This window comes from Parasteatoda tepidariorum, chromosome 9 (assembly GCF_043381705.1).
Source record: "Parasteatoda tepidariorum isolate YZ-2023 chromosome 9, CAS_Ptep_4.0, whole genome shotgun sequence".
Taxonomy (NCBI): Eukaryota; Metazoa; Arthropoda; class Arachnida; order Araneae; family Theridiidae; genus Parasteatoda; species Parasteatoda tepidariorum.
This window is the reverse complement of record NC_092212.1, coordinates 27061575-27074349: the sequence shown is the minus strand read 5'-3', so window position 1 is coordinate 27074349 and position 12775 is coordinate 27061575. Positions and strand designations below refer to the sequence as shown.

At 27.8% G+C, this 12775-nt stretch overlaps 1 protein-coding gene across 1 annotated transcript in view; it reads right to left on the bottom strand.

The window, feature by feature from the left end:
- LOC107452442 (uncharacterized) overlaps positions 1–12775 on the bottom strand; it is a 45055-nt gene that overhangs the window by 22205 nt on the left and 10075 nt on the right. Inside the window, exons 3-7 of the mRNA XM_043057225.2 lie at positions 12609–12626; positions 7124–7138; positions 5762–5779; positions 4584–4601; positions 836–853 (exon numbers count right to left, since the gene is read on the bottom strand). Of these exons, the coding sequence (XP_042913159.2) occupies positions 836–853; positions 4584–4601; positions 5762–5779; positions 7124–7138; positions 12609–12626 (87 nt within the window). The remainder of the gene's footprint in view (positions 1–835; positions 854–4583; positions 4602–5761; positions 5780–7123; positions 7139–12608; positions 12627–12775) is intronic.

The following is a 12775-nucleotide window of genomic DNA, read 5'->3' as shown; positions in this document are numbered from 1 at the left end:
TTAGTTACAATTCGTTTTGCTTCATTCGCTTTCCGCTTCATTCGTTTTTCCGCATATATCATCGTGGTTTAACGGTCCCGTCACAAATACTTTTCTCATAAAGCTAATAAAACCCATTTAGAACGTTTTTGAGGCGACAGATTCCCGCTTCTATCATTCGAAAATTCTAACGACATTTTCGAAAATGTTATTGCGTTTCGAGAAGAAACACAATGACTCCAGATTCGTAGGATGAAAGAGAAAATGAGGATTAGTTACAATTAGTTGAAAACGCTTAAAACATCACATTTGATGTTCATGCATGAGTAGATGAAAATATTGAAACGTGTAGTCGATTCAAAGAATAGCTACAGAAAAGCAAAGTGACATCAATGAAAATGGCAAAACGCAGATCCATAACCAGTATCTACGGAAGGCTCTGAAATAATGGAAGAGCTTTCTGCATTCTCACTAACTTACGGAAAATGAACAGCAATCTGTTACACGCGTCGAAAATTTATTATTTGTGCTGATAAGAAAAGAGCATTCAAATAAAAATTTCTTAATATCTTAAATAAATAAATGTGTTTATTCATCTTTTTTTGACACGTAAATATTTATACTGTAAGAATAGAATTTTTTCGCTTAAAATTTTTTTATACTTATCTGAAATTTGAACATTTGTTTATCAAATTACTTCTTTCTCGATTTTCTTAATTTTTCAAGTCATTATTTGTTATTTTTTGCGGACCCGAATTCGTCGTGTTTTCGTTTCTATCGTTCCCAATGAATGGTCCTATGAGAAACCATCGATTAATGACCGATGATGAGTTTAAAAAACAAAGCAAAATCTTACCTTCAAGAGTATTTTCAACTGAAATAAAAAGCATTAAAATTTAATGGATTGTATTATATTATATTTTATGTTAATTGCTATTATTATTATATTGTTATTATAATAAATTGTTATTATATTATTATTATAATATCTTATTAATGTAATACATTATCATTATATATTAAAGTATTCAAGGTTTGAGTAGAATGTACAGTGCTCAATAAAATAAACGGTCCTCTCCAAATGACTTTCGATCTAGTAATCGAATCTTCATGCTCTAGAACTCAATCTTAATGGTTTTAGGAGTGACCTAAAATATGCTAAATAATAGTACAGACGATCACTAGTTATGAATACGACTTTTTTTGAGATTTGAAGCGATTGCTTGCTTACTTGGTTTCGAATGCCTGTTTAGGCAGAGGGGTGCGATTGTTCTTGTTTTCCAGTGGCGCCATCTATGTGCAATAAATTGACTTCTGCCACACCTGTTTATAGGGCGGACCCATTCATCCATCCATTCTTTCATCCACAGATTCTTAAATTTGATCTAAATCAGAGAACGATCGATCTCCAATCCAGTACCCCCAGAGGTATTGATTTGTTATGGGAATATGGAGGACTTTGTGACTCGACAGATTTAACGGGCATCTGTCACCATTTATTACACGCAGAGTCTGCAGTCGGTAGGGTTCTCTCGGACATGGGCCCAACGCCCTACCGACCAGGCTATCACGGCCCATTGAGGCGATTTCGCACAAATTTTGTATGTTCCATTTAAAATTACACACTAAAATTATACACTAAAATTACACACTAGAAATTACACACTAAAATTGCATGAAATTATCTTTCCATAAACAAATTTTATAATTGTGTGCAACAATTTTTCGTTTTTAAACGTTCTCGAGATATGGTGAAATACACTAACATTAATAGTAACATTCCAAACTTTAGACCGGTCCAAACTTTAGACCGGTCTCCTGAGCAAACTATTGAGACCCTGTTTCCCTGATTGCAGCTACCCCCGATATTTCAGGGATCAGAAATTCAAATCCGTCAAAAAATAGATATGTTTATTTTCGAAAAGTAAGTTTTTTTGTCTGATTTCGAAACTTCAACTATCGTCTGGACAAATTATTTAGCATATCTGGGGCCACACTCTCGAGCCATTGACTCCCAGAACTTGAAGATACGATTATTAGATCGAAATATATTCGGGATTGTCTGCATTTCATTTTGCGCAATGCACAATCTAATATATATTTCTTATTTATCAAGAACTTATACACTGATAGGCTATCAATTTAAATAGTTTACATAAAAAAGAACTTTCAACCCATTGCTCTAAACAGTAGTGTTACTGTTGTTCTAAAAAGTACTGAGATGAAATACATATGTTAGAGAATTTGCGCATAGTCTGAGTTGAGAGCTTTATGTGCTTACCACTTTTTTAGTTGATTTAAAAAAATATTGTGGTTAGTAGAAAAATATACAATTGATTTTTAAGTTAAATTTTAAAAAATACTATTCAAAGCTGTATATATATATGCTTTGCTGAAAGCTGTGCTTTGTAAACAGTTTTCTGATGTTAGTTTGTTTTTCAAATGTTGAATTGAGTGGATATAGCACATAAGGGAGATTTTCAACGTGGTGACACTCAGAATATGAAGAAAAAATTGATATCCAAACTAATTTGTTTTAAATTTATTAGAAAGCAGGCTACTGATTTTTTTCCCTATTTTTATTTGCAACAATCTAATTTGTACGAAAAGCCATGCAAGTATACTCAATAACTAATATTAGTTATGTAAAAACTATAGTGAAAGCAAAAAAAAAAAAAAAAGNAAAAGAAAAAAAAAAAAAAAAAAAGGAATAATTGTTACATTAACCCATTTTCGACTAGGGTCTTTTTAAAAGGACAGTTCTTTTTTTTTCATGAATGTAGGCAGTAGTAGATCAAGTGCCTTAACCCTTTTAAGGAGATGCCAACTGCTGCGGATTCGACAATATATTTTAAAATACGGTAGAGAACAGCAGACCAAAGCGTGCTGACTTTCGGTTAATTTTGCTAACTTTTTAAAGAGCTTAACACCGCTTAACAGTAACATAGTGGTGCATGACATAACCCTTTGAACAATTTAGAAGTAGTGGGCAGCAAATATCCTATAAATCGAATATACTAAACCAAGAATTATGCACTAAAAGATTACCATTCGAAAATATTTATCTCATGTCCGGAGCAAGTTGGCACCTTTGCTTTTATTTCTAGTTTCCTTTTAAAAGGAAAGTTCTTTTTCTCAAGAATAAAAGAAGAGGTAGTTCAAGAGTTTTAACCCATTTATGCCTATCCTTCTTTTAAAATGACAGTACTTTTTTTCAGGATTGAAATAAGTAGTAGTTCAAGTGTTTCAACTCATCTATGCCTATCGTTCTTTTAAAAATGTAGTTCTCTTTTACGAGAATGAAAGAAGTGGTAGTCCAAGTGTTTTAATCCATTTGTTCTTTTTTTTCGAGAATGAAAGATGGTAGTACAAATGTTTTAAGCCATTTATGCCTAACGTACTTTCAAAAAAGCAGATCTTTTTTTCGAGAATGAAAGATGGTAGTACAAATGTTTTAAGCCATTTACGCCTAACGTACTTTTTAAAAAAAAAACAGATCTTTTTTCGAGAATGAAAGATGGTAGTACAAATGTTTTAAGCCATTTATGCCTAACGTACTCTCAAAAAAACAGATCTTTTTTTCGAGAATGAAAGATGGTAGTACAAATGTTTTAAGCCATTTATGCCTAACGTACTTTTAAAAAAAAAACAGATCTTTTTTCGAGAATGAAAGATGGTAGTACAAATGTTTTAAGCCATTTATGCCTAGCGTACTTACAAAAGAACAGTTCTTTTTTTCAAGAATAAACGAAACTGTAGTTCAAGTGTTTTAATATTCTGATTTACTTCGAAGGAGCCCAGATAGTTGTATCTACCATGATGAATTAGTTATAATAAAATTTTTATTTGGATATGAAATCTAGACACAGTGATTTTTTACCTTTTTACAGTGATACTTTACCTTTCACTGTATCTAGATACAATCTAGATGCAGTGAAAGGTAAAATAGCAGTTAAAAAACGATGCATTCAATAGAGGGAAAGCAAAATATGCCGTGACACCACTTTTTTACATAAATATTTTTTACCCATAAAATCCATACAAGTATGGTAAGAAAACACTCAAATTAATGCCACTTACTGATCAACAAGTATTTCTTAAAGTATCACCTACTGGCTTCATCCATTTAGTTCTATTATTAGCATGCTTGGTATATGAAGGCAGCGAAAATCTATTCTGTCATGTTAATATTTTCTGAAATTTGTTAATGAATGCTTTTTTTTAAAATTCAGAATATAAATTAATTAGTTGGGTAATTCAATGTGTTAGATAATTTAGGATGCTTAAGAGGCACTCTCGAGTGCAAAGGGTTAAAGATAAACATCAACTATAAAAACGCTGTTTGCATCTCACTGTCACTCCTAATTAGTTTACATTGGAAAATTTGAAATTCTAAGCTCCTACATTTTTGCACAGGAATATTGTTAAAACGTAACTTAACTCTCGGTACAGAAGATGATTTTTAAAAACTTTATAAAGCATACTAAACAGTCACCTGTTGTCAATAATATCAAAATAATAAAGATGACCCAACTTGGAAGCCGGAAAAAAGACAGCAACATTTATTATATGTAAATAAATTAAATAGAGAAACAGTTGTTTACCTTCGCTAACTTTGTCATCTAATAAAAGAAGAAAGAAAGATGTTAATATAAAAATTATAATTTATTCGTATGAAATGCGTATACGTTATTTATCATCAGACATTTATTTTGTAATAAAAAATGCGGAATACTTGAATAACATCCTTCCAAATAATTGGATTATAATTTTTAAAAAAATAAGCTTTAAAATTATATAATTTTTTTTAAACTCAAATTATTATTAATCTGAGTGATGTTTTAAATATTTAATTTTTAGCTTTTTAAGTTTTCACAATAAACTAAAAAAAAATAATTTACCTAAGGATTTTATTAAGTACCAGCACCGATCCCTATTATGTTTTTATATTTACAAATTTAAAAAAGGAGCTTCTTTTTTTAAAAAAAAAGAGCTTTTTAAAAAATTGACGCAAAGTGATATATTTTCGAAAAAAAAAAGTATTATCAGAGGAATACGCATTTTTCCTTTTGCGTAGAAATAAAAATCATTAGAGAGATTTAGCATATTTATGCAGCATCCCGCAATTTTAAATATGCTCTGCTCAGTGCAGTTACTGCAAAAAAATGATTCTCGCTACTTTTGAAATATATATATATATATATATATNATGCTAGATGAGGGAAACTGTTTCATGTCTCTGGTAACTATTTTTGAGACTTTTCATATCTGAAGCTACTAAAAAGACTATTCTTAGGGTCTTACCCTTGTGGCTGCCCTGTATACTGGATTTTTATTTTTCATTATAATTTCAAATGCAATACAATAATTTCAATACAATTAAAATCATAATACAGCTAAAAATTTTAGTTCTATTTTTAAAATTTGCTTTTCTCATTAGAAAAATATTAAGTTAATGAAAATATAAGAAATTTGGAAACTTTTTAGTTTTTGGCTTAGTTATTTATCTATGATTTTAATGTCTGACAAGTCACTTAATAAGTTTCCTATTTAGCTAAGAAATACTATATATATATATTTATATATTTAAAAGGTAATAAATTAGAAGGTAGTGAGGTACCAAAGATATTCGGATACCATAAAGATATTTGCTTCCCTGCTCATAAAAATTTTGTCTCCAAGAAATAACATAATTTTATAAGGTAAAAAGCATTAATAAGCTATAAGGAAATTTTAAACCATGCTCAATTAGATACTTTCTACTTTGTAATTAAACACTTACCTCCGTAAAGATTATAAACTGATAAATAAAGACATAAGATTATAAATATATTTTGTCAATATAAATATCTGAATCGAATTTCTCAATAGTAACAAGAAAAATCATAAGTTAATTTTTTTATGGAACTAAATGCATTAAAAAAGTTTTCATGTGTTTAGCCACGGGTTACAATAATTTTTTTTAAAAGAAATTCTTGTTGGTTCAGTCTAATATTTAAAAAGTATATACCTTGAGAATCACAGAAAAAAATTAAATAAACATTTGAGATATTTTGTGAAACTGCAAATGCTTGTCAAAGAAAATATTAAAATTGCAAAATATCATAAACATAATAATAATATTACGAAATGAATAATTAATTTTTTATTAATTTCAGTTCCTTATATCCAGCTGCAAATTATTATTATTAAGATTATTATTTTGAAAATCATTTTAGCTCACGACTAAACATATAATAACTTATTTAGAGATCTTAATTTCCTGAAATAATAATATTTTTTCAATTCTCCTTTTCGAATTGAGAAATTTTAACATATTTGTTGTACACATATATATTTAAAGCAATTTTAATTACTATCTAAGTTATTTGCATCCAAGTAAGGTAAAAAAAAATTACAAGAAGGTAGGTTACAATTTTTATGTAGTATCTGAAAATTTAATAAGACCAAATTTTAAAATATAAAAGGTTTAAATACTAAATATTTGATCATTTTGTATGACTATTAAGCATTAAATTGTTTTTATTTACATTTCATTTTATCGTATTGTTTTCTTAATGATGTGTATTTTAATAATGGAAAAGTTCTTTAAACAGTTATTAACCACAAAATATTTAATTATTTTCACTATCTTCTCTTCTTTCTTCTAATTTCTTTATCTTATCTTTCAACTCTTTAACTAATTTCACAATTTTAAAACCTCCTTCTTTTCATTATTTTTCAGTTAACGATACACGGAAAAATCATCATAATTTTCACAAAATTTTTTATTTAAAAAAAGAATGACATTCAAGTTTTATGTTTTTCTGAAATAAACTTTTTTTTAAAAGTATGGTAACTGAAACACGAAACTATTTAATAGATTCCTAAGTATGCCTTTATTTTAATGCACTTTTAAAATGGATTATTGTAGCCCGCAACATTCTTCTGCTTCATCTAAAAAAATCACTAGTACTTAAAACGTTAAAATACATAACACAGTTCGTATTTAAACTCATTCTAGCAGCTTGAAATATTGGTCAATTTTATACTGCCAAGATGTTATTTTTAGGCTCAAACAGCTTTAGAACTACATTTTAGAATAAAATTATCAATTTTTCTAAACCGCAACTAACAAAAAGAAGGAAAAAAAAAGTCTTCTTACGCTTGTTTTCTGCATCTGAAAATAATAAAAATATTAATACTTTCTTACAGAAATATTTAAAAAAAAACTATCTACATTAAAAAATATATAATAATCAAATTACAAAAACAAGATCCGAGTAACTCAATAGAGAGAAGTATAAGTAATCAGATTAACTCCATAAACAAAAACTGTTACCTGTCTACCGTGTCAACAAAGAGAAGAAATTAATTTGATTCATAAATAAAGTAGAATATATAATTAAAAAAAAGACACTAAGAAAAGGTGTCGTTCATTGAATTTCATAGTATGATCTTTTTAATTTTAAACTGTTACCTGTCTAACGTGTCAACAAAAAGAAGAAATTAATTTGCTTTATAAATGAAGGCTTGGCAATATATAATAAACGAAAACACTAAAAAGAGTTTCGTGTATTGAATTCATTTAAAATTGTTACCTGTCTACCGCGTCAACGAAAAGAAGAAATTAATTTACTTTATAAATGAAGTAGAATATATAATAAAAGAAAACACTAAGAAAAGGTGTCGTGTGTTGAATTTCATAGTATGATCTTTTTTCATTTTAAACTGTTACCTGTCTACCGCGTCAACAAAAAGAAGAAATTAATTTGCCTTGTAAATGAAGGCTCGGCAATATATAATAAACGGAAACACTAAAAAGGGTTTCGTGTATTGAATTCATTTAAAACTGTTACCTGTCTACCGCGTCAACGAAAAGAAGAAATTAATTTACTTTATAAATAAAGTAGAATATATATTAAAAGAAAACACTAAGAAAAGGTGTCGTGTATTGAATTTCATAGTATGTTTTTTTTATTTTAAACTGTTACCTGTCTACCGCGTCAACAAAAAGAAGAAATTAATTTGCTTCATAAATGAAGGCTTGGCGACATATAATAAACGAAAACACTAAAAAGGGTTTCGTGTATTGAATTCATCTAAAACTGTTACCTGTCTACCGCGTCAACGAAAAGAAGAAATTAATTTACCCTATAAATGAAGTAGAATATATAATAAAAGAAAACACTAAGAAAAGGTGTCGTGTGTTGAATTTCATAGTATGATCTTTTTTCATTTTAAACTGTTACCTGTCTACCGCGTCAACAAAAAGAAGAAATTAATTTGCCTTGTAAATGAAGGCTCGGCAATATATAATAAACGGAAACACTAAAAAGGGTTTCGTGTATTGAATTCATTTAAAACTGTTACCTGTCTACCGCGTCAAGGAAAAGAAGAAATTAAATTGCTTTATAAATAAATTAGAATATGTAATAAAAGAAAACACTAAAAAAGGTGTTGTGCGATGAATTTCATAGTATGATATTTTTCATTTTAAACTGTCACCTGTCTACTTGTCAACAAAAAGAAGAAATTAATTTAGTATGATCTTGAATTTTTCAAGAATTTTCCATTTTAGACCTAACAGACGAGAGAAGACTAATTTCTTGAAATCATTTAAGCTTTTCTCTCGCTCTGAAATCTTTTTCAAATAATTTTAAACTATTGTACAGTCTCAAATTTCATATACGCGCAATAGAAGATATATATATATATATTAAATTCTGTTTTATCGTTGTTTTATCAGAAACAGAAAGAAAATGAATGAATGGATGTCAAGCTGCATTTCTTGAAATATATCGTGAAGCATATCGTATACTTGCCGCTCTTGATTTTTTTGTATTCAAGTTATTTTAAATGCTTCTTGGCATTTTGGTGAAAAATAACGAATTGTTATGAATAGTTTATAACTTAGAAAAGTAAGAGCTTATTTCACTCTTCAAGAACTTTCATTTACTCAAATTTCCTTAACTGTCGCATGCATTTCTATAAAAAAGTTCCACTTGAAAACTTGTTAATATACTGGTTACTTATTATCTGTTACTTATAGTTACATTTAAAACCAGCATCTGCATACATCGATAAATATGTCTTCGAAAAGATTTCTTGCTTAAGAAAAACAATTATTACACCTCTTTTTCTCTCATTCTGAAGACTATTCAAAAAAATTTCGAATCTTTGGTCATATTCTACGTTACGTTCCTATTCCAAGGGGGTGGATGCCCTAATTTTGACCACAAAATGTCCTAATTCTGATGAATTACTGAAATTCGTATAATATTCTTTTCGAAATATCTCCTTATAAAACTTTATGAAATGGCCATAATCATGTGAAACTTACAAGACAAGATTTGTTGCATTCATGGCCTTAGCTACCAAGATTCAAATCTTCGGGGCTAAATGGGTACTTGCTACTCGAGAATTACACGGTTAGAACTAATCACATGGTTATGCTTGGCATTTAAAGCTGCAACTATAATGCTAGGTATATAATCATATTGAATCAATTTTCGGATCAGATTTAATTGGATATTTGGAAGTGTTATCACGCGCGTGTATAGAACCTGATTGGCTACTGAATCGTGGAATAAATAAATACCATGATTTAACCATGAGTGACGTCACTTGCAGGTATCTATTCGAGCGGAGAAATACAGTTCCAAAAAAAAAAACTAAATATACATGTGAAGAATTTTCGAAAATTCTGTTAAATAAGGCTGATGCTTAAATAAAAATTTAGAAATATTTTTCCTAGTAATGAATTTAATACCATTTAACAGCTTATTAATAACAACGAGTTTGAAAATTGTAATGTATAAACTTTTGTTAGAATGAAACATCCAGTTAATAAGTTGTTAGCAATTTATAAAGTGAACTTGAAGACTAAAAGGTCTCGGAAAAGTGCTATTTTTACATCCCAGAACAAAATAACACATAAATGTCATATATTTCACAATTATCGCAAATCTAACATTTGACAATTAAATATTGTAATAATCAAATAATTATTATAAAATATTGTAATAATCAAATAATTATTATAAAATAATGCAATAAGCAAATAATTATTATAAAATGATGCAATAATCAAATAATTATTATAAAATATTGTAATAATCAAATAATTAATATAAAACAATGAAATAATCAAATACTTATTATAAAATAATGCAATAAACAAATAATTATTATAAAATGATGCAATAATCAAATAATTATTATAAAATATTATAATAATCAAATAATTATTATAAAATATTTACAATACCTATTTAACATTTTACGCCTTCTAATTTAACCACTTGGTTCAAAAAGGCCATATTTCTTAATAAGTCGCTCTGTGTAACTATTCATTTAATGCACAATAAATAGTTAAGAACTTTTTTGCGTGTTTGCAAAAAACTATTTAGCGGAACTTATTTTAGTATTCCTTTCTTTAAATTGCAAAAAAATCACGTTATATATTGCTTTTAAATTTTTTCCTCAATTAAACTTGAATTTTTCTGAAGTTGCCTAAAATGAAAAACAGCCAAATAATGAACACAATATTAAAATTAAAAAATATCAATATTCTAAGAACACATATTTAATTTTTTGCAGCTCCAAAAAGCAAACCTCCATCAAAAATCTGAAATCAAGATTTTTTTTCTTTTTCTTTGATTTTATCCGGTGAAATATCCATGAGTATATTACTTCGTAATATAAAAAATATAGCTAAAAATGCGAAGCAATTTAATAGATTCAAATTTTCTCAACTATATTAATAAGAAAGGAAAATAAATCTTATTTTATTAAGCTTATACTGCTTAAGCAAGCTTCTGTGTGCTTAGTCAAGGATTGAAATAATTTTTTTTAAAAATTCCAGTTAATTATTAGCAATTACATTTTTTAACTTATTCATTTAAAACATTACATTAAAAGAATCATAAAAAATATCCAATAATTTCGGCAGAAAAGTATTATTTTCAATAAAATTAATTAAATAAAAAATTTCTGGAATTATGTAGAATGGGAAATATTCAAAGATAACATAAAACCGTTAAATGTAATAACTAAAGTAATCATATTGCGGAAAGAAAACTTTAGTTTTAAACTGAAATATATTGTCCGTCATATTTTTTATGTTATTTTATAACGTCGTTGAACTGCCGATTCAATTTCGTATTCCTGCTATCGAGAAATTGTTGTTTAGCGTAAGTACGTCCTTTTCTCCTCTAATATAATTTATTTTTCAACATTTATTTAATTATATTACCCTTTGGCAAAATGGATATTGGTTTGGATTTCATGGCGTCCTCACACTTTTCAACTACAATAATCAAGAGTAATAATAAACAGTGAGCATGCGTCGTCATTACATGCGTTGCTATGGTGACCGTGCTGTTTGATTATAATTTTAGAATTCTTTTTTTCACTTTTAATTTTGTTATGCATTAAGTTGGTGAGTTTATATTTGGAATATGGGAACAGAGAGAACCCATAAATACTTCTTGAGTTCTGAGCAAAAGGGAATTTCATCATTTGAACGATATTTTTGTTTTTATTGTTTTGATTAAGAATCAGAAATTCTAACCCATAGTTCAAACTGAATGATTTTCAATACTAATTCAAATATCACAAATATAGAGAGTTCGAACTGATTAACACGGTGATTAACATGTCTGCGAAATTGTGCACTGAGTAGCTCAGGATTAACAGTTAAAGATGTCCAAGATGAGAACACAATAAAGTTGCTTTTCCAAAAAAAATTAGACAACAACCATTTTGCCAATGGGTAACCTGTGATCACCTTGCGGCGATGACAATTTTTTAAAAATATTTTTTTTATATATTGTTTCACTTTTATATGCAAGCTTGTGTACTCAATGCAGAGTTCAGCTTTTAAGCCTTTGTTATATTGAAGAACAGAGAGTACAAGCTAAGGAAGGACCTTCGTGCTATAAAGCGAGCATCAGCAATACCACTTGTCCAAGGAGGCTTTTTTTTCGCGTTACATTTGCAGACAATTATAACAATGCAATTTTAAAAGAATTTGAGTGTAGCAAGCAGTGAAAAATATTTCGTACCTTTAGTTCCGAATGTACCGAATGACATTTTTTTTCGTTAATGTATCCTTCATTACATTCCTAATTAATAATGGTTTCATTTTATCTTTCTATTTAAGAGAAGAAATCTTAATTTTCAATTAAAAATGTTGCATTGTTGTGTTTTTGTTTATAGAATTAAATTTTTTTTTATTGTTTTAGTTAATTCTTACAGTTTACTCACTATTTTTAGAAAATCAGGAATTTTTTCTGAATTCCTATAGTAATTCTCAAGATATTATTTATTTAATAACTTAATTCTTAAATACATTAAATAGCTTATGATAATTATAATTATATTTTCTTAAAATTTTTTTAACCCATGATTACAGCCATTAAAATTCATTTAAAGTGCATAGTTGACTCTATATTAAGCTTTCCATTATGCATTAATGGGTATATCTGACTATCAAATTCGTTATCTGCGTTAAAATGAGATGTTTAGTTTCATTTAAGATGTACAGACTTTTAGATTACAGACTTCACATTATCTAATAATTGCAAAGAATTTAATTAAATTTTTCGAAAAATGACTTTTAAAAATATTGCATGAAATACACTTACCAGCAAGTGCGGTTTTCACTGTAATAGAAAAAATATAAATTCATGAAACAATTTATATTTACATTAAATATGCAAATCATTACAATTTCGACACTTAATATTGGCCTAACTAAACCAGGTAAAAGACCAGTTAATGTATATATATATATATATATATATACATATGT